The 23815-nt window shown below is 37.7% G+C and overlaps 1 protein-coding gene across 4 annotated transcripts in view; it reads right to left on the bottom strand.

The window, feature by feature from the left end:
* suco (SUN domain containing ossification factor) overlaps positions 1-23815 on the bottom strand; it is an 81790-nt gene that overhangs the window by 39735 nt on the left and 18240 nt on the right. For 2 of the 4 annotated variants that reach the window (XM_043699897.1, XM_043699896.1), the window contains exons 2-12: positions 20896-20988; positions 19120-19212; positions 16330-16472; positions 15557-15688; positions 15197-15374; positions 12371-12497; positions 11408-11529; positions 9052-9119; positions 8787-8894; positions 8269-8374; positions 6192-6212 (exon numbers count right to left, since the gene is read on the bottom strand). In XM_043699897.1, the coding sequence (XP_043555832.1) occupies positions 6192-6212; positions 8269-8374; positions 8787-8894; positions 9052-9119; positions 11408-11529; positions 12371-12497; positions 15197-15374; positions 15557-15688; positions 16330-16472; positions 19120-19212; positions 20896-20988 (1191 nt within the window). The remainder of the gene's footprint in view (positions 1-6191; positions 6213-8268; positions 8375-8786; positions 8895-9051; positions 9120-11407; positions 11530-12370; positions 12498-15196; positions 15375-15556; positions 15689-16329; positions 16473-19119; positions 19213-20895; positions 20989-23815) is intronic. The other 2 variants (XM_043699894.1, XM_043699895.1) reach the window with 2 other exon arrangements.

Here is a 23815-nt window from a genome sequence, read left to right as displayed (position 1 = left end):
TTTTTTGAACCCTTTCAAGTTTCACAACATCCTTCCAACAGGAAGGAGACCCGAATTGCACACAGTATTCCAACAGTGGCCTAACCACTGTCCTGTCCAGCTGCAACATGACCTCCCAACTCCTATCCTCAATGCTCTGACCAATAAAGGAAAGCATACCAAAAAACACCACCTTCACTATCCTATCTACCTACGACACTACTTTCAAGGAGCTATGAACCTGAACTCCAAGGTCTCTTCGTTCAGCAACATTCCCTAGGACCTTACCATTAACTGTATAAGTCCTGCTAAGATTTGCTTTCCCAAACTGCAGTACCTTGCATTTATCTGAATTAAACTCCATCCGCCACTCCTCAGCCCATTGGCACATTTGGCCCAGATCCCATTGTAATGGGAGGTAACCTTCTTCACTGTCCACTACACCTCCAATTTTGGTGTCTTCTGCAAACTCACTAACTATATCTCCTATGTTCATATCCAAATCATTTATGTAAATGACAAAAAGTGGAGGACCCAGCACTGGTCCTTGTGACACTCCACTGGTCACAGGCCTCCAGTCTGAAAAATAACCCTTTACCGCCACCCGCTGTCTTCTACCTTTGAGCCAGTTTTGTATCCAAATATTCTCCTTGTATGCCACGAGATCTAACCTTGCTATCCAGTCTCCCATAGGGAACCTGGTCGAATGCCTTACTGAAGTCCACATAGATCACGTCCACTGCTCTGCCCTCAATCATCTTTGTTACTTCTTCAAAAAACTCAATCAAGTTCATGAGACATTATTTCCCATGCACAAAGCCATGTTGACAAGCCCTACACAATCCTTGCCTTTCCAAATACATGTACATCCTGTCCCTCAGGGTTCCCTCCAACAGCTTGCCCACCACTGAAGTCAGGCTCACTGGTCTCTAGTTCCCTGGCTTGTCCTTACCACCCTTCTTAAACAGTGGCACCATGTTAGCCAACCTCCAGTTTTCCGGCATCTCACCTGTGACTATCGATGATACAAATATCTCAGCAAGGGGCTCAGCAATCACTTCCCTCGCTTCTGTCAGTTTTGGGTACACCTGATCAGGTCCTGGGGATTTATCCACTTATGTCTTTCAAGAAATCCAGCACTTCCTCTCTATAATATGCAACATTTTGCGAGCTGTCACCATTTATTTCCCTACATACTATACCTTCCATGTCCTTCTCCACAGTAAAGACTGATGCGAAATACTCATTTAGTATCTCCCCCATCTCCTGCGGCTCCACACAGGCTGCCTTGCTGATCTTTGAGGGAGGAGAAAGTGAGGACCGCAGATGCTGAGCTCAGAGAGTCGAGACTGTAGTGCTGGAAAAGCACAGCAGGTCAAGCAGCCTCCAAGGAAGAGAACTGACGTTTTGGGCATAAGCCTGATGAACGGCTTAAGCCCAAAATGTAGATTCTCCTGATCTTTGAGGGGCCCTATTTGCTCCCTAGTTACCCTTTTGCTCTTAACATATTTGTAAAAACCCTTTGGATTCTCCTTGTCCCTATTTGCTAAAGCTATGTACCCTAATTGCCCTCCTGATTTCCCTCTTAAGTATACTCCTACTGCCTTTATACTCTAAGGATTCACTTGATCTCTCCAGTCTATACCCGACATATGCTTCCTTTAGTTTCTTAACCAAACCCTCAATTGCTCTCTTCATCCAGCATTCCCTATACCTACCAGCCTTTCCTTTCACCCTAACAAGAATATACTGTCTTTGGATTCTTGCTATCTCATTTCTGAAGGCTTCCCATTTTCCAGTCACCCCTTTATTCGCAAAAATCTGCAACCAATCAGCTTTTTAAAAGTTCTTGCCTAATACCATCAAAATTAGCCTTCCTTCAATTCAGAACTTCAGCTGTTAGATATGGTCTATCCTTTTCCATCATTATTTTAAAACTAATAGAATTATGGTCGCTGGCCTGAAAGCGCTCCCGCACTGACCTCAGTCACCTTGCCCTGCCTTATTTCCCAAAGAGTAGATTAAGTTTTGCACCTTCGAGTAGATAAATCCATATACTGAATCAGAAAATTGTCTTGTACACTGAAAAATTCCTCTCCATCTAAACCCTTAACCCTTACGGCAGTCCCAGTCTATATTTGCAAAGTTAAAATCCCCTACCATAACCACCCTATTATTCTTACAGATAACAGATCTCCTTGCAAATTTGTTTCTCAGTTTCCCCCTGACTGTTAGGGGTCTATAATACAATCCCCACTAAGATGATCATCCCTTTCTTATTTCTCAGTTCTACCTAAATTACATCTCTGGATGTATTTCCGGGCATATCTCCCTCAGTACAGCTGTAATGCTATCCCTTATCCAAAACACCACTCCACCTCCTCTCTTGCCACTCCCTCTTTCTATCTTTCCTGTAGCAATTATATCCTGGAACATTAAGCTGCCAGTCCTGTTCACCATGAGCCATTTTTCTGTAATTGCTATGATATCCCAGTCCCAAGTTCCTAACCATGCCAAGTTCATCTGCCTTCCCGGTTAGGCCCCTTGCATTGAAATTAAACTAAACTGCATTTATCAGCCCTTTGTTCTCTTTGTTTCTGCCTGCCCTGTCTGTTTGACTTGCTTCTTTTCTCAACTGTACCTGTCTCAGATTGATCTCCTTCCCCCCCCCACCCCGCCCCATACCTTGCTAGTTTAAATCCTCCCAAATAGCTAGCAAATCTCCCTGCCACTATCTTAGTCCCCTTCCAATAGTCCCCTGCAGTCCTTCTTGTACAAGTCATTTCTACCCCAGAAGAGATTCCATAATCCAAAAATGTGAATCCTTCTCTCATACACCAGCTCGTCAGCCATGTATTCATCTGCTCTATCCTCCTATTCTTACCTTCACGAGATCAGAGCACCAGGAGTGATCCAGATATTACTACCCTCAGGGACCTTCTTTTTAAAATTCCTAACTTTCTATATTCTCCGTTGAGAATCCCATCCTTTTCCCTTCCTATGTCATTGGTACCAATGTGTACAATGACCTCCTGCTGGTCCCTCTCCCCTTTGAGAATATTCTGCACCCTGAGACATTCTTGATCCTGGCACCCAGGAGGCAACACCATTGATTTTTTTGCTGCTGGCCACAGAAACATCTGTTGGTGCCCCTAGGGAGTCCCCCAACACAAAAATCAATCACTTGGAACCCAATGTACCCCTCATTACATTAGAGCCAGTCTTGATATTACAAACCTGGCTGTTCGTGCTACGTTCCCCTGAAAGTCCATCGCCCCCTATATTTTTGAAGACAGCATACCTGTTTGAAATGGGGATAGCCACAGAAGACTCCTGTACTAATTACCTACCTCTCTTACTTTTCTTGGAGTTAACCCATCTACCTAAACTGTTCCTGCAGCTTTTCTCCCTTCCTACAACTGCCATTCATCACATCAACTAGCTCTTGTAAATTCCTCATTGCCTACGTCACTTCAACTGATTTAATCTGACAGAATTCACAACCAATGACATTTATTGCAGATATAATCCTCAGTAACCCATAAACACTCCAGAAACTCCCACATCTGACAAGAGCAGCATATCACACTAAAGACATTTTGCTCCTTCCAATCTACAGACCCATAAAATAGCACCTCGTATTGTTCTACAAAACACTGCTCCAGGCTAACTTAATACTTATGGTTTAATCAAGAGATAGATCCCAATAAAAACAAAGAACCCACTCTATTCACTATTATAGATTTAGAGCAAGGCTATACTTCAAACTATTTACTTATCTGTTTTTGAGCTGTGACCTCTCCCAAACAGGTTTCTCCAAGATCAGTTGAGAATTTCAGTTTGTTCAAGTTTTCCTAGACATTCCGATGTCCAGTGATACGCGAATTCAAATCGCAAAGGCAGTAACTGCGCAGATTCACTGCTGTCAGTTCGCAGGGGGTTCTTCCTCTCTCTCCCTTACAGACCATGTACTTTTTTTTTTAAAAAGATTACATAGTGTGGAAACAGGCCCTTCGACCCAACAATTCCACACCGACCCTCCAAAGAGCAACCCACCCAAACCCATTCCCCTACATTTACCCCTTTACCCATCACTACAGGCAATTTAGCATGGCCAATTCACCTAACTTGCACATTCTTGGATTGTGGGAGGAAACCAGAGCACCTGGAGGAAACCCACGCAGATACGGGGAGAATGTGCAAACTCCACACAGTCGCCTGAGGCGGGAATTGAACGTGGGTGTCTGGCACTGTAGGGCAGCAGTGCTAACCACTGTGCCACCGTGCTGCCCATTTGCTGCCTTTGTCTTTCTCCCTTTTAAAAGGGCGGTTTTGACTTTTGCCCCCAAAGTTCCAAAACAATTGCAACAGCATATAAAACAGTAATTGCTTCGCCTGAAATTCAAGGAAATTACCATCACCACCTAAAATACCTCAAAAGGAGCAGCTTGTTAAAGCCAGAAATTTTTCCCATCCTCCATCTTGGATTATCCAGACCTTCAGACATTTACTTAGTAAGTCAAACCATGAGATTCACAACTGCTTTGATGTATAATAAAGCTTAGAAACACAACCTTCTACAAGCAATAACGGTCTTTGCTACTCATCTCAAACACTCACTATAAACTTAAATACACAAAAAGTATGAGACTTAAATCATAGCAAGCTCATTGGAAGCTGCAAGACTTGGGTTTAAATAAGCTATGGTGAGTTACTTATTGAATTGAGTGTTTCGAAACATTTATCTACAGCACTAAAATGAATTTCAACTGATGAATCAAAGTTTGGATAAATTAAAAATCAGATCACAGTTCAAAATAATTAATTGAAATATTATGCAAAGTAAAATCTGAATCATGGAGTTTCGAAGAATGGCAAGATTTTGCATGCGCCTTTTAAAAGGAGCACCCTGATGAGTCAGTTTATAAAATGGCTCGCGTAAGTATGTTCTGTGAAAGATGATCATATTTGGTTCCTTTCAAAAAACTTGAAAAGAGGAGCACAGATATTCTTGAATGTTACATGCTTGCAAACATCTCTTAAAAAAAAACTCATTTACAAGATGTGAACATTGATAGCTGGGTCAACATTTATTGCCATCTAGGCATTTTTAGGAATGGCCAGTTACCAGACAGAGTGCTGTGGGTGTGAAGTTACATGTTTACTAAAGTAGTGAAAGACAGCAGTTTCCACATTGGGGTTTTCCAGTAATTAACAATTTCATCTGATAATCTAATAATGACGATCACTGTGATCAAATTCTTAATTCCAAATTCTCAGTGAATTTAAATTCTATCAACTATGGTGAGATTGAAACCGGGTGCCCAGAATATTTCGCGTTTCTAGTCTAGCAATAACATTACGCTGCCCCACAAACTTTGCCCCCAAAAGTATAAACAGCTACACAACTGGTTCAGAAAATGGCTCTTTTTAAGAAAAGAGAAAGAAAAGCTGATGACTATGAGGGGAGTCCATTTTGATGAAAAGCAGGTAGGTACTGAAACAGTGCTTTAGCATTCAGATGTACCGGACACTTGGTTCATTTTAGAATTCACAAGTTAACAAAATGGATAAAAATAAATTTAAAAACAACTTTAAAATTAAGCTAGCCAAAACAATTTGGCTTTCGATAAATGCAGTGACAAAATTAGAAGGCTATAGTACTAGCTTTTGAAATGCAAAAATCAAGTCAAATATTCAGAGCTGCCTGACAACACTACTGACTATTCATACTTGGAAGTTTTCAGCATACATTCAAAAATTAAAAAGGACATTATAAATCAAACTTTTAAGTGTAAAAATTGGTTTTAATAGAGCCATGTTTATACACAATACGGTAATTGTTTCCAATACTGTCACAATGTGACAAAGTTCCACTGAAATGCATTTGCATTTTTCAAAACACCATTCAGTATTTTACAAGCACACAATGCTGCGCTAAAGCTTCCATCATTTCATGGGAACATTAGTGGTAAGTGACCCAATTCATCTGAAGTATTAGCCTTATTAATTTTCATACTTAAAGAAGTGCTCTTCAAGTTGGCAACTTAATAATAAGTGACTGAAAGTGCAGTAATATAAATTCCCACTTATTCAAGCATGTTTATTTTAGCAATGCATATTGTTAAAAGCATGCAATACTGGATTTCATGCATGTTTGGAGTGCCTCTGAAAAAGAACATTTCCCATGTTTAATTTCTAATAATGCTAACCTTTATGTATTTGATGAACATCTGAAGCAAGAGAAAGGGAGGAAAAAAAAGGTGTCAGTAAGAGTAGTAACAGTCAAGATAGATCACTACATGCTACAAGCTCACAGTACAATCAATTCCAATTTTCAAAGATTTTCTCCAAATACTATGTTCTCAAAAGTGACCTGAAAGAATGATAAAAATAAACAGCAAAATGTCTATCAAGATGTTCAAATCTGAAGAAAAATACACAAGACAAGAGCAAAATTTAAAAACTGAACTAGTTCTGGGAAATAATTTATGCAACCATAATTTTGCTCACTTTTGAAGGCTTTATAAAAATATCTCCAGCCTTTCATACTTTATTATCCAATTGCCCAATGGATCTGACGTCAGCATTATATTTCAGTAATTTCAAATGCGCTCCAGCCATTTAGTCAGTGACATGAACTGCAATTTAAAAGTAGCCTTATGTCGAAGGATAATTCTTTAGTGAATACATCTTCAATAGATGATTGCACATCCTAAATGAACCAACCCAAACTTACATCCTCTCAAGGACTCTTGTTGAATTGATAAGGAAATCATTGTATTGTACTTGAGTGCCTCATTTTACAGGAGAGGGGTAAAGAAAGCAAGAAAAATTCTAATCTACTTTTAAGAAAAGTAGATCTTTTGGTTAAGATCAGGTAATCAAACGCTAAGTCTGCATTTCAGGGAAAGCAAAATTTTCCAAATTTTAAATGAAACAAATAAAGCCAATCACTATACAAGAATCAAACAATGCATTATAGCCTATTGACCTCCACATGCAATTTTTAGATTGTTTTACAGTCTAACCCTCCAAAAAAAGTGAAATTTTACATCTTGGGAAAAGCTACCATTTTAACTGATCGGCAAACACACTGGAAGAATTAATGCCTTTAATGATTTGTGCTACATTAGAGCTCCCTCCAGTGGTTTGTCTTGTAGTGTAAAATATTATTTAGTTTCCATTTAAAAAAAGTGTAAAATTGCCAGGCATGGAGACTGAAACAATTGGTCGATTTCAGTGGTGTGATGTGCCTTGTCTACAAACTGTATTTGAGATATTTATACCGAAAATTGTGGCCTGAACTTATTTTAAACTGTAAGCTTTTAAAACAGAAGGATAAAATAGCTTCAGCAGTTCGGCAAAATAGAACAAACTGCTCATACTGCAAGGTCTCAACAGCAAAATCAATGTGCTGGATTTACCAAGACGAGCAAAGCATCATCTTATAAAAGAAAGCAATTTTCCTTTTAAGTTGAAACAGGTCAAGTATTTTTGTATTGGGGCTCTTTTTGGGTGCACAGGTTTGTATGCAAGGAATGGTAACATAAGCAATCCTTAGAAAGGTGTTGTGATTCTTTTTTTGAGGGGGGGGGAAAAAAAGAGAGGGAAAGAGAAGCAGTTCAAAAATGCTGAAGTGCATCATTGGAACTGCTAGAGGAAAAATTACTTCTGAAAAGTTGGAAAAAATCTCAAGATGAACATTCTTTAAGAATGGTTTTGATACTGTTTCAGTCCAGCAAAAGCAAATTTCACAGAAGAATATCGCTTCCTATAATTTTTATTTCATTGTGAAATAAAAATCACTCAAACGAAAGGTAACTTGCATTGTAAACCAGATGGGTTATAGGAAACCATCATGACATGACCTTTAACTAATATAGCATTTAGCACTGAAGGCTGGCCTCTAAACAACTAAAACAATGCTCATAAGCATTTGCAAAATAAAAAGTCTGTGGAGATAGCTGTAAAGAAGCCGATGGGGAAAATAAGTAATGAACAGGTAAACAAACACTCAAAAGGATAGAAATTTATATAGTGAACTCAACTATTTAAGTCAAATGCACAATCACGACATTCAGGGTTATATACAATATCCTAATAAAGCTGAACGACAAGGGCACTATTTGCACATCTGGCTGATAACACGTTGCAATGCCATCAAACACTAGTAAGCAAAGCTTGCTATCAAATAAAAGATTACAATTATTTGTTCAAGTCACAGTAGACTTTCAAATATTTGGTTAATTTTTTTTTTAAAAAACATTTTCTCCTCCCAACTTTTACCTTGACATACTTGGCATACATTTGCTCATCTAAAGGAAAGCTTTGCACAGTTCTTTCATCCAGAGCATGGAATGTTCCCAGTTTAACCCATTTATTAGTAGGATATCTGCACATAAACATGAAGGTGAAAGAAATATAATTAGGAAACAATTTAAAAAGTATTTAATACATCTGGAAAACAAACTTGCAAGGAGAAAATTCAACTTTCACGGGGTTGTTTATGATGCAGTGGTAGTATCCCAAACTGAGCCAGAATGCCCAGAGTTCCAAGTCCCACATGCACCTCAAGTGGCACAATACATCAAGATGTTAATTAAAAAACAAACATACTTCCAACTTTCAGAGCGAGTGATGTAGAAAATCCAGTTGTTTAATACACCCAGGTACATAAGTGAATAAAATTTAGCCTTCATCTATTAAGAGTTAAACCAAAAGTGTATTATTATTGAAAGTCAACAGCTACGTTTATTGATTTTATATCCGCTGCACTTTTGAACCACCTTTGACTTAAAACATACCTGTCGCTGATAGAAACCAGAAAGTCCTTTGGTGTAGAGGAAAATAACTCAAAGTTTGCAATGTCAAGCTGTCTGACTTGGATTGGCTCACATAACTCTATTACAAACCTGTGGAAAGAATGACAATCTGTAATAATGCCTAACCCATACCAATGTTAGGACTAATATTAAACATTCAAGTTGTGTGCACTTGCAGGTGAAAATGTTTGGCAAAAAAACTTCCCTCTGATTGGTTTCCTTCCATGTGCTAAAAATTACAACGTACCAAATTTTGGCGCTGCACGGGTTTAGCATGTACAGATCCATATTTTCCATTAGAATTGCTGAATTGCTCTGCAAGACAAAATTGCAATATAAAGTATTAACATTTTATACTGGTGTATGGCCAAGTGCACCTGCTCCCTGTTGACATATCACAAAATTAACACTTTTGACAAACACTAGGGGAATGCAGAGTTTGAAGTTTTACTCTTCATCCATCCTTTATAAGGAAAGAATGTTCAAAATCAGAAGGAATCAGGGAACTGAAAAATAATTTAGGTGCTCAGCACCAGTACGCATTTCGACAATAGCGAGAACACAACCATCGACATTTAGTACAATATGGTAAAACAATGTGCTTGCTACATTGTACAGCAAATCACACAAGCTCACTTACATCTTAACCTTCAACCAGAAAAAGAAATCCTTTTTCTGCAGTATGAATTTGCTTTTTGCTGCTTGCATCTAGATCCTTATTGGCCTAGGTAAACATACTGAGATTCAACATTAGATAATAATTAAAAGTGGTGACCTACTACCCAAACCATTCACCCATCATTTCCAACTGGACTAAAAGTAGAACTCAAGCCTCAAAGTTCAAGGCAGTGCACTAATTCAGACATCCAACAGTATTTAGATGCAAAACCAGAATATCACCACCCGACATGCAAGACCGCAAAAACCGTAAACAGTAATTTGAAAATTAAGTTTAACACAAGGCTTCTTTTAAAAAACACTAGGTACATTGCATTGAGTGCATGATTAATCATCCTTAAATAGTGTTAAATTCATAATTCAATTATGAGTTAGCTACTTATAATGGATACAAGTGGAATTGGAAAGATTGCAAAAGAGGCTGAAAGAAGAGGATTGAATTTTATGTTCCTTAAGGGATAGCTGAAAAAAGGAGAAAGGCAGGAAGTGAGTGCAAGAAGCAGGTATATTTTTGTAATGCCAAATATTCAAAAAATCTCAAGTCAAAAGAGTCAGTAAAATTAAATTTCCACAGATTGATGGCAGAATTCAACAAATCATTAAAAAAGTGTACTTAAACCACAAATCACTAGTTGGAAATATCTGGTGAATTCTGTTCATATTTGAATGAATACAAAAATTCCATGGCATTCCAATTTCAACGGTGAAATGGCAGATAAGAAATGCTGTTTTACTAAAGTTACCTGCAGAATGGAACAATCCAGACAGCAACTTCTAGGTTCATTTAACCTGGCATATATGTCCGTTACTGACTGTACCATTTATCCAGAAATGATTAAGTGCCATTTGCCTCACGCTTATGAGGGCAGGAGGCTCTAGGCCTAATGGAACTATTGCTGGTAAAAATCTGAGGACCCAGGTAAAAATCTGAGGACAATTCAATTAAAATCCAAAATAGAGTCTAATGATCATAAATCCATTGCCAGACTGTTAGTGAACCAGATGGGTTTTTCCTAATATTCTTAGGGAAGGAAACTGCCATCCTTATCTGGTCTAGACTATATGCAACTCCAGACCCACAGATGTGGTTGACTCTTAACTGCCGTCTGGTCAATTAGGATGGGTAATAAATGCTGGCCTAGCTAGCAATGCCTTCATCCCACGAAAGAAAGGAAATTCTAATTGTTGCCCTCCCTCCGACAAACCACATCTCAACCAAAGCTCTGTGGAGTCTTACTTGTCCACCAGTCCTCTCTGATCCCTATTTGCATTTAGGAAACAGTCAAATATCATTAGGTTATATCTCCACAATCTTTCAGATGCATTTTACCCAGCCAAATTCTATTCCCACACCTGCCTCTCACATCGCAACCAACAGTAGACCCCCCCACCCCCCCCCCCCCCATTGTCAACATCGACCCTAATCTCCACCTCTTCATTTTTCTCCTGAGATATCAAACTGCAGATTCAACCAGATTTCGGTCACCCCTCTGTTTTCTGATTCCACATAATATATATTTGACTAGGAAGTACTAGATTTTTTTTCGAAGATTTTAAAAATGGCCATACAAATTCAAGCTATTAAGTCACCCTCATAAAACCAGTGTTATGAACGGAGTTCTCTACTTAAGTCTTAGAATCCGAACCATGCAGCAGCACAACTGAAGCCTCCGTGTAACGGGATACAATATACATCTTTAAGCAAAGATGTTCATCTTGCGAATACTGAATCAACGGCTCTTAAGGAAAAATGTACTGCTGCTGAAAATAAACACTTTTGTCGAAAGGTATCGGTCTTGCACTCATCGGGATATTCAACGTTCGATGACATAACCTCAATAACCTGAAGGTGAAAAGCTTTGATAAAGTATTGTTTTTCAACAATACTCGAGTCCAGCATTACCAAACAAATCAAAGAATAATACCTTTGCTTCTGGATTTGCAGCCAGAATTTTGGCTCCACATTCTACAGAGGCATAGTTATTGAAGTTTTTCTGTAGCTTTTTTGCAGAATGTAGGACACCACTAGAGGTATGCAATGACTGGCCTGAAAGAAAAAGTCATTTATATCAAAGCTGTTCTTACATTCATCCCAACCACAAGTTGCCAATTTTCACATTTTCCCCCTAATTACTCTTTAATTTCTATATTTAACAAAAAAAATTCTTGACTCAATTTAAATTCACTAAAATGCCACACAGTCGCGCTAGATTTTATTTGGCTCCCCATCTTTAAATGTCCAAAGTAATTCCCATTCTCTACGTTATGGGAATAAACCATAAACAATGAGGGAAATTACATTCATCAAGCCAGGGAAGCACATTCAAAAAGTGCAGACACCATTTATATTTAGTTATTTTTTAACATTTATCATTCTCCAAGTCTAGAATCAACGGCATTGAAATAGACTGCGTGGAAATAGTAAAATTAGATGTCTGAATAGCACAATAGAAACTTACAAGATAATACATGGCTTGGAAAGGTGGACGCTAAGAAATTGTTTCCTTTAGGCGAGGAGACTAGGACCCGTGGGCACAGCCTTAGAATTAGAGGGGGTAAATTCAGAACAGAAATGTGGAGACATTTCTTCAGCCAGAGAGTGGTGGGCCTGTGGAAATCACTGCCGCAGAGTACAGTGGAGGCCAGGACGCTAAATGGCTTCAAGGCAGAGATTGATAAATTCTTGATGTCACAAGGAATTAGAGGCTACGGGGAGAATGCTGGTAAGTGGAGTTGAAATGCCCAACCATGATTAAATGGCGGAGTGGACTCGATGGGCCGAATGGCCTTACTTCCACTCCCAAGTCTTATAGTCTAATTTTGGAACCAGTGATAGCACTGCATTACATTTGAGCAAGGGATTTCACATTAACATTTTCAATGCTTACTTTTCTCTTTTTCTTCTTCCATTACTTTCTTTTTCCATTCATCAAACGAGGGAATGTCTCCCGAATCCTTGGGTGGAATCACGGAAGAAGAATCCCCAGAGTCCACTACTCTTGAAATTTCAGTACCCTATGTATCCCAAAGAAAAGTAATTTACATTCACATAGGCTTGGATTGTAAAATGTTATGAAACTTGGTGCTGATATGCTTCACTGTTGCAAAAGACAAGAAATACAAAGGCAGGTAGCCAAGTAAAACAACATTTCGTACAGACTTATTACACTGGATTGTTAATTCTTAACTTCAGCTTCAACATCTTTATTTATACATTAGATGGAAAACATTGATGGGCACATTCTTTTGGTTGAAAAAATCTGCCATACCTCTAGGGCAAATTAATTACTAGTTTGTTTGCAGTTATTCAAAAAAATAACTGCAAACTTTTAGGTGCAAAAAACATCAAACAGGTAGGTTCAAATTATTTTAGAAAGTTTTTTGAATGGACTTACTACGGTATCTCAACCAGACTGTTGGGCCAGCTCATGGCCAGAGGTGGCACGAAATGACTGCCCGTGGAATTGGTATCGAATTAGCAAAGACAACTTTTAGCAGTAGCGATAGAAATAGTTTGTTTAGTTCAGCATTTAGGGTAAGATCACAAGATAGGTCAATGGTAGCTTTGAGAATAAAATTAATCCAAGATAAGTTCTAGGCAGAACGAAGAATCTTACAGATTAAAATACAAGCAGTTTTGTACAAACAACAGTCGCATATGTTTATAATAGACAGTCTGATATGATGTCTGGGAAAAGGCAGCTGGAATTTGTAGTTGAGCAAGAATTAAAAAGAAAAGTATGATCCCACAATACTCTTTGGGTAATTGCATTTGTTTAGGTATAGATTGAGTATTGTGAAACTAACGTTAAAGAAATTTGGCTGAATTCCTTTAAACAATGAGCTATATAGACTGTGAAAAGGAGTCTCCAACCAGTCAGCAAGGGAGGACTGAATGATAGAAAAACAAAAAACAGATAACCTCTAAAAGAGCACCAGTTTGACTTCAAAGAAAGGTGAACAATGGCAGTTTCACAAATAAGTAGCCTAGTTAATAATAATGAAGGCAATTCAATGAATTTGTACACCCAAGGATCAAAAGAAGGAGGACAGAGTCAAATGGGGAATGAGAATAGACTTTATAATATCTTCGGAGTTCAGACAAGCTGTGAAAGCGATTGAATGTCAATCTCAGTAATGGAAATTTGAATAGATGTTGTAATAAGTAAATTATGCAGAAATAATTTAGAGTAGGGCAGTAAATTTAATCTTTAGAAGCAATTTCCTGTTTAAAACACACTTGCAAACAGCAGTTGCAGCTGCAAGATTGAGAGGCAATGTTTATCTAACCTTCTAAAGTCAGGTGGTACAGAAGCTGCTTATAACTCGTTGGCTAAATTCTAACATTAGGTTTAACCACATAACTTCATAAGTAGTCTGAGAACTGATATGAATTTTACAGAGAGTAGCAGGAATTCACATCTTTTTGTATCTCCTGCAATCCGGATTGCAGGAAATACAAGAGGAGCAACAGAACTGGACAAGGATAGCAATGAATACAATGAAAAACAATTCAGTCCTTAAAAGAAAAGCAAGTCTGGTAAATGTCTGAGAAACAAAAATGAACAAATATTAACTTTTGAATGTAAATTAATGGAGTCCATTAAGATCCCTAGGCCAAATGTAATGATATCTGAAATATAATGAGATCATAGGGAACCTAGGGCTATTCAGAGAGATGCCAGTCATTGATCATATGTTTATAAGATTGCACGTATAGATTGGGGAATATGGCCAACAAAGACATCAATGTTGCGTGTAATTGTGATGTGAAAATGTATAAAAAGGTCCATGCCAGAAGACACTGTTCCAGGAACCTCTCCCACCCTGCATGGTAAAAGAGCTCAGAATAAGGATCGATAGCACTGCTAAACATTGAACTCAAGACTCCTCTTTGATATTTCTCACCAACACAAACAAACACTTATTTTCAAGTCTTTTCAGTGATTTAAAAAGGCAGCAATTTGCAGGTGTCAAACAAAGATAGGTGTAAAAAAAGTGTTGAGATAAATCCTTTATCAACAATACAATTTAACTTGACCAAGTTATCACTGAAAAGTATCACAGCATTCATTTTAAATGAAGTTTCTTTTACCAAAAAAAAAGTCAAATTCTATTAAACTGTATTAGCACCTGGCAGATATTGCATCTGGTGACATGCAAACTAGTGAGTAGAGCCCATTTCTCAAATAATGAATGTTGAGATTTTGGATTGCATTACCACTGGTTCACAATTGCAACCAAAACAGCAACTTAAGGAAATGAAGATCTGAATATAAAGTTGAAAACTTGAGTCATTTTTCCCCTGATATTGCTTGCTCAGATTACTTAAATTTGAGCTTATTATACACTAAACAAAGTTCTTAAAGTTTATTTTAATTTATAAATAAAACATGGGTGAAATTTGGTTATGTAACATTTATTGCTAGCATCACTTTTCCACTGCAACATCAGAGGTATAAACTCAAATTCAGGTGGAGCACTGTGTGCATCGATTTGCTTTTCAGAAAACAATTAAATGTATAAAAAGGTCCATGCCAGAATACTGGAATACTTCACAGATTAATGTTATAAAAATCAGAGGAGACAAGGAAAAGGTACAGAATACATATCAAAAATTCAATTGGAACAGTAAGGAATGCTAATGAAGAAACCCAGGGCCCCTAAAATAAACAAAAAAAAAATCAACCGTATGATCAGACATTAGCACTTACTTCTGGCAACTCTTCATTCAACAAATCCTCTGATATGTTAGAAGCCTTTTCGATTTCTGGCTTCTGGTCTTCAGGTTCGGGCAATATTGTCTTTGGAATTTCAGAAAGCTCACTTTCAGGTAGGTTTCCTTGACCACTTGAAGATATTTTGCTGCCATCACTAGGTTTCTCTGGAGGTCTAGATGTAAAATATAGCCTTATAAATGTAACTTCCTGCAGCTAAAACATATTCTAGCCAAATTATTATGTTATCTTACAACACAACTTGCACTTGTAAGAATAAGAAGCTTACAGAACATTACAGCAATCATACTGCAGATATTACCTTCTGTAAAGAATTGAGCCTTATTCAATACTCACCCTTCAGATAGGCTAAGATAGGAGGTGGGCTTGCTTTGAGGAACAGCCTCACTTTTCCCTCCAGCATCACAGTCCGCTTTAGACTGCTCATAGCTTAAAACAGGAATATCATCACTGGATTTTTCTATTGCACTAAAAGAAATAATGATACAGTTTTAAGATATTGCTTCACTCACATGGCTCTCCTCCAAACTGCCTGAATTATCTACAAGAAAACCTAAAAAAATGAAACATGCATATATAGAGGGTTAAATTAAACAAGTTAGAAATAATATGATGTAAAATTTATTCAAATTTGAATGCGATTTAAGTTACATATTTGCACTCTGCTCCTCATATCATTAAGTCACACTCATGTACCCATATTTTGCATTTCTACAATTTTAGGTCTGAGCACATGACAATCCTTAAAAGCACTATAATGTGAAGTTGCATCAGTTATCCAACATTTTTTTAAAAGAAGTGATCAAAATGGAACATCAAGCAAGATCAGTGATTAAAGTTTGGCAAACTAGAGGTAGTGTGAAACAGTTGTAGTTTTACCAAGAATTTTTTTTTTCCATCTTACAATTTAAACTTCCAAGTCTCTGGTCATTTCATTGAACAAACCACTTGGGGAATTGTGATCTACATCACGTTGTTTTAAAAAAATTACAATGTTAAATCTATTTTAGCATTTAATGTTTCATTTAGGTCTAGCATTTGTAAGCAAGACGGCTCTGGTGAGCACATTTTACATTTAGCAATTACAAGGGCAAGAGTAGGGTACTTGCCTGTGCTGCAAAAATGAGGAATTCTCAGAGGTAGTTGAACTGGAAATGTTATCAGTACTAGCAGCTATAGTGGGAGGTTCCTCCAATCCTTCTGAAGGCTCCAGTCCAGGCTCAGGGAAGACCGACTGTTCAGAATTCACATGCTTTAGAAAGAAAAAGTCCATGTAAAGAGGTTGAATATGTTTTCATTTGGGTGAAGATTCTATCAATCGATGGGTTTATTTTTAAAAGAAAAGAACTATGCTGACAAAAACAGAAGTGTTCGTTAGCAAAGATGGGCAGATTAGAAGAAATCTACACAGGTCCATAAAAACTAATTGAGCAACTTCATCAAGGTGACTGGCAACTCCCATTTCCTTGCAGCTGGCAGCAAATGTGATTATGAACTTCTGCCTTGGAAATGAACTTCATTGCGATGACAACACAAAGGTTTGCAAAACAAGGTAATTCAGAATTTTTTTTAAAAATTCACTCATGGGAATTACTGGCTGGATTAGTATGTGCTGCCCATCCCCAGATGCCTATGAGAAGGTCACAGTGAGCTGCCATTTTGAACCACTGCAGTCCATGTGCTGTAGGTAGTTAGAGATAATATTTCAACAGATAAGACAATTATTTGAAGACTTAGATGTCAAGAAAACTTGGCATTTTGATAGTCTCCACTTATTTATCAAATAACAAAATGTACTTAAAACCCCATTTGTCCACAACAGCTTGCAGTTATGTACTATTTTCAACATAAAATATCCAGAGGTTTCATAGGAGCATAATCAAAAGTGGACATCATGGAAATATTTGAAAACAAGGATGGGTATTTTAGAAGGTTTGGCTTAATCAGGAGCCAACACGGATCACTTAGCACAAAGGTTATAGGTGAATGGGATAGTGCAAGTTGGACTATTTGCAGCAGAGCCTCAAATGCACTCATACTTCTCAACTATTATCAAAACAAAAAAAAACTACACTTTAGTACAACGTAATTGGTTTTATCTTAAGTTTCACACTACTGAAATTGAAACATTGAAACCCACTCAGCTGCCTGGTGCATATCTCAAACCAGTAATTGTTAGACCACTTGCTCTTATCCACCATGCTGGCTCTCTAAAATTCCTATATTTAGATCTAATTTAGATCAACTCCCTGCAGCAAGATATTCTTTAGACCACCTTGTTCGACTTGCCTCTAAGACCAATTAGCCTTCAGACTCCAGATCATTCCCCATTACCCACTCCTTTCCCCTCAACTCTCCAGCTTAACACTGATAGTGAAGCCCATTACCCTCTCAGCATTAAACGTGGTAATCATTCTATTTAAAAAAATCTTGAAGCTTACATTTAAAGATTACCCCACACAACTCCTTCCCATTGCTACATCCAATGCACAAGTGTTTTCTTTGCTTCCACCCGCATATCATACTTGGGAACATTTTGGAACAATAAAAAGGTGGTGACATCAAATGAGAGTTTTGCTTTGGGGATGAAATCCTATGGAAGGAAAGCATTTACACACAATCTTATCCTAATTGGTTAGCAGCTAGCCATTCAACATAACGCCACTTTCTGCTCTTGCTCCATTCCCTTATTAGATCATGGAACCTCAAACACATGCAAATTTTTTTGTTTGAAAAAAATTGTAGAGATAATCCTCAGAAAATTCCAGATTATCACCTCCTTCAGGTTCAAACAATTGCTCCTCAAATCCCAGTAAACATTCTACCTCTTTAAACTAGCATGCCAGTAACCTTCAGTTCCTTCAAAATACCTATAGTTATAAAATTATGTCCTGTATTTTTCAACATTAGCAAGCTTTTTATATTGGATTCCCCCCCATGACACAGCTGTTGCTGAATAATGACCAGATTGCTGCCAACTGAGATACCCTATTGCAGCATTAGCTGCAGAGGTTCAGGTGTTAATCATGGGCTTTAGTGCAAGATAACAAAGAATAATCAAGAATAGTAATAGAATACAAAACAAAAACTGAGGTGAATGAAACTTACTGCAGTAGAAAATATTTAATAAAATGGTTAATTAAAAAAGGTAGGATAAAACTGGTTTTTAAATCCAAGAGAGACTGTTAGAAAATGAACACTGGCTGAAAGTCTGCTTAACTCACCTGTTTGATCTGAAGAGGAGAGAAAAAAAAAGAGAAGGTTGCTCACTACCAAACCAACATGGTGAATGAGCATATTTGTTTCCAATCTAATAGTGGTAGGCTTGCTCAGCATTTAATCTCTCAAAATATTCTTAACCATGAAAATAATATGTACTTACTCCCTCTAAACATTGTGAGAAGATGCTGGTGTTAGACTAGGGTGGACAAAGTCAAGTCACATGATACTACATTATAGTCCAACAGGTTTACTTGCAATCACAACCTTTTGCAGTGCTACTCTTTTGTCATGGGAGAAAGTAGCAGAAATTTAATAAGATATCATTTGTTTCCCCTCTGCTCAGAATGTTCAGCATACATTGCACCTGCTTATTACAAGATGTTTCACTCTCGAACTGTCTCAACATAACTAGCAATTTTCACTCCCTCGCTGATTTCTCTCAAATCTCCTGCTGCTTGAATGATTTGTGCAGACATTTGAAATGCTGCCGACCACGACTACATCTGTTACACCCAAGGAAATTAGCAGGTGCTTTCACCAACAGCTGGGTGGGATTTGAAACTTCCAAAAATGTTGGGCTTAAGTCAATTCTTCCGCTTTTGAGGTGCAGAAATTTCAAGCTTGAAAAACAATTCTACATTACGTTAGGATAGAAAAAGGAATTTAGTAAATCTTACCTGGCTTGCTTTTGTGCAGACTTCTAGTAAGCGATCTATGTGACTGACGTCCGAAGGCTTCACATCTGAAGACTCAGTCACATCCTGCTTGGGCTAGATAGCACATAATAAATATATACAGATCTGACAGAGGTAAGAAAGCAGTTAGATAAATCATGTTAAGATAACTTCATATGCACAAGGATTGTCGTGGACTTGTGTGGTATGGTGGCAAATTGTGATGCTAGACATTTTTCTTTTTTATATAAAAGTCAAAATGATAGATATGTTGGATCTCTTTTAAAAAAAAAAAGAAAAAATATATTTATTGGAAAGAACATGGTTCCAGATAATTGCTAGTCTGGATTGCTTGAACTCGCTTTAGGGAAAGCATCTGACCATTTTACAACTGGGTTCTACGTTCTGCTTGAATAGTATTTGCAGGCTTGGAGGAGTGAACAAGCTGCTCAACTTCATGCTGTTTCTGAAACATTTACTGAGACACGAGGTTCCAGAAATGGCAGTGACTGAAAGAACTTCTCAATATTGTATTTCCTCAACAAACAAGATCTCTGAGACAACCAGGCTAAGTTCGTGACTGACCATGTAGGCAAGAACCAGATCAAAAGGACTTGGGATGATTCCAAGACTTCAAAATAAACACTTCCTGATCAATAAATGTTCTTTAAAAAGGAGTATATCTTTGCAGAGAGTAATCCATTTCTAACTTAGTGAAAGCATACAACTGGCCATATTGGGACTGGTGTAAAAGTATTTTATATTTATGTTGTAACCCATGTAGTGGTGGAATAAGAGCAACAATGGACTCTTTCAACCTCTCCTGCCACCACAAGAATTGAAAAACCTGCATCCACACCTCCCCCCTTACTTCCGTCCAAGGCCCAAAACAAGCCTCCACACCCGAGATTTATCTGCATTTTCACACACGACATTTACTGTATCAGTTGCTCCTTATGTGGTCTCCTCTACATTGGGAAGGCAGGACATTGACATGTTGAATGCTTCAGAGAACATCTCCAGGACAGGCACAAAAACAATCCCACTGCCCTGTGGCCAAATACCAACTTTCACTCCAACTCCAAGGTTATGCAGGGTTCTGGGCCTCCATCGCAAAAATCTTACCACCCGACACCTGGAGGAAGAAGAACGTCTCATCTTCCGCCTTGGGACCCTCTGACCACAAGGGATCAATGTGGATTTCACGAGATTCCTCATTTACCCTCCCCACACCTTACCCCAGATCCAGACTTCCAACTCAGCACCAGCCTCTTGGCCTGTCCATCTTCCTTCCCACTTATCCACTACACACCCCTCTCTGACCTATCACCTTCACCCCTACCTCCATTTAGTTATCACATTCTCAGCTACCTTCTCCCCCAGCCCCCATGCCCCTCCCATTTATCTCAGCCCCTTTGGCCCACAAGCCTCATTCCTGATAAAGAGCTTATGCTCGAAATGTCAATTCTCCTGCTCCTTGGATGCTGCCTGACTGGCTGTCCTTTTCCAGCACCCCACACTCTACTCCTTCAACTTCAGTCATAATATTATGGAAATTAATTCAAATTATAACTTCACGTACACAATTTACACTTGAAAACCAGCAGTCTGCAAAATTTTACTGTAGTTAGCAGTACAAGGCTTGAAAATAGAAAGTACAGGCGTGGGCTTCTTTTCATTAAGGAAGCAAATATTCACATTTGGCAGTGTGCTAATGTAATTACAACTCAACACAGTCACAAATCTGGTTTGAGTCCAAGTTTAAATGCAATTACTAACCTTTTCTTCAAAGTGCTTAACTTGTGCAAAATTTGTTAGTGTTGAGGAACTTTCCTGTTGCCCGGTACAACCTATGTGCCGACGGGGGCACCTGTAATAGAAAGAAACATTTACACACATGAGCAAGGGCTACAAAATAAAAGAGTTCAAGATAAACCTTCACATTCAGTTGTGCTAGTTAATTAAGGAAACAGACTGCCTGCCGTCACTATTTTAGATCTTAAAAACTGACTATTCCTGGATACACACAAAGACACGTTTTACAAAAGGCAAGTAGAACTCCACTACTGGCTGGTTATACTGTCGCATGTTAACAGCAGCAACATTGGCATGCTGCATGGTAACAAAGTGCAGGTTTGAGTTCTTGCTGTACTTCAAAATTGGGGAATGCATGGAAAAATTGTTGAAGCAGTCAAAGTATACCTACAATCACAGATACACATTCCCACAAAAAAAAAGTCGGCTGTAAACAACTTACATCTTAAAGGCTAAGCTAATCCATGCTCCGAGAAGCTAATCCATGCTCTTTGGTTTAAGTATAACTAGAAGTAAGCTATGCAGTCCATCAAATCAGCCTGACCAATTTTTTAAAAAGTTCAATATACTTCATAATGTGAAATTTAACATATATTGGGTTCAAGCAGCATAACAAAATTCTGGCCATCAATTTCACCTTCTTGAACAAGATTTGTTTGTTCAAAATACATCAATTTCAGTTATTAGAGCTTCCTAGCCTTCCTCAAATTAGGCAGCCAAAACTATGCACAATATGCTTCAGTGTGCTTTCAGCAAAGTCTGCTACAAGTGTAGCTGCACTTTATTATTTCTCCTCCAGTCCCCATACAACCAAGGCCATATGACTTCCAAATTGCTTGCAGTGTCTGTATGCTAACGTTTCATGTGCAAGGACCCCTCAATTTCACTGACCTAGAGTTAAGCAAGGCTTCCTGGTATGTGACCATTTCTTCGCTCTGCTAGTCTATCAAGTGAAGTATTATGATTTCAAAACAGATGATTTGTTCATTTCTGTTTTATCAAGACTTTATTGACCGAAGGCAACAAAGTACAACAGCAAAACCATATTTTTTTTTAAAATATAGTTTAGCTATGCCATTTGCAGGTGAAGGTGTGCTTGTGTAACAATTTCTTAAAAAGCTAGCATATTTTCAAATATTCAACATATTGTCCATGAGTGCTAGCATACATCCCAGACAATACTTGGGTTTTCAGAAAAGCAAATTGCAGAATAAACTACCCTGCAATTCTGAATAATACCTTAATTATCTAGTAACAATGGGATTAAAGTTACCAGACTGTCAGCAGAGACATAGTAGTTTAAATAAGGATTAATCCAAAAGCTTATGGCAGTTTTAAAGCTGACTGTAATGGTTTTTAAATTCCTAAATATTACAAAGTTTATTTTAGGACAATGGTCAAATCAGCAGATCCAAATACAAATGGGTTGCTTTCCAGACAGAAGACAGAATGTGTTTACACCATTTTGTTCAAATGCAGTTCTGACATGAGACATAGAAAGCAGGTCACTGAAATAAACAAACAGACAAGCACAAACACTTAAAGCAGAACTGGCCCTACTAATGCTTAAACTTTAAACTTTAAAATACAAAGAAGTGTTTACACAATTGCCCACAGGCTAAGAAAGAACTGGAGATGGAATGTGTTCTATAATAATTAGATAAATAATTGCCAGACTTAATGGTGCACATGCATGATTTGAAGCTGATTCAACACTACAACCTCAAATCAAGCTTCAATTGTTTCAGGCGATCTCAAATCTCACTACTGAAATAACGCAGTTTAAACTCTTAAAATTCTGATTCAACTTTTTATGAATCTCCAAGGACCGCTATTTAATTCAAATGCACTTTACAGATTCAATCCTTTACTCAGTTGATAGAAGTTGAAATGACAAGATACAAGCACAACTACAACTACATCAGTCATAGCATGAGCCCATAGTCTGCAAAAACGGTGTCTCGAATAGAGGAATTTTTTTAAAAAGTTAAAGAAAAATGCAAGCCACCCAAGATAATTTTTGCATACTATTGCATAGAGTGAACATTAAATACAGTGGCTTCAAGCAGCACAACACCTCACAAAGGCACTTAAATTACTGAATTCATAGCTAACAAATAAAATCACACTTCTCACATCTTAAAAGGCTTACACAACAGCCAACTGAGCTGTTTTTAAATTATGACAACTCCTGTATACAAAATTGAACTGACTCCATTATTTTCCCTTTTGGAAAGGTTTTGTTGGTACATCCAAGATAGATTACATAAACTAGGCAAAAACAAGTTGCTGCAAATGGAAGATTTAAAGAAGAGTACGTTAAGATTTTATTTTATAGGGTTTCCTAATTAAATTTTTTTTGTAAGAGTCAAGTGTTTAAGCATCTTAACAGCAATAGTTTTACAACAATATTCTCTTTAGATATATCTATATTAGTGGAGTCAGATCCACACAAACAGATTTTGAAAGTTTTGTTTATTAACAGCAGACAGATGTACAACGTTTAAAATTCAATGAACAATACTTAAATTGCAATGAGCTATAAGTACATATTTAACAAGACTGCAGGTCAGAACTGCAATTTCTGCATCCATTCAATTCAACGTGGTTGAGTGTCAGCTTATATTGTGACTGCCAGGCTGACTTAGTCACAATTTTACACAACCCAACAGTCACAGATTTTGAAAATTAGGGATGTGTAAACAGCACACATCAAGCTCACTTAAGTAGTCTGACAACTATAATTAGTAATTTCAAATGAAGGATATAATTTGGAAGAGACGAGACAAACTTTCAGATTAAAACAGCAGATCCTTCCCTTTCTAAAGCCCATTTTCAATCTGTGATTGTACTATACAAAAGACACTGCTGTAAATACATTCCA

This window comes from Chiloscyllium plagiosum, chromosome 11 (assembly GCF_004010195.1).
Source record: "Chiloscyllium plagiosum isolate BGI_BamShark_2017 chromosome 11, ASM401019v2, whole genome shotgun sequence".
Taxonomy (NCBI): domain Eukaryota; kingdom Metazoa; phylum Chordata; class Chondrichthyes; order Orectolobiformes; family Hemiscylliidae; genus Chiloscyllium; species Chiloscyllium plagiosum.
This window is presented reverse-complemented; position numbering and strand designations above follow the sequence as displayed.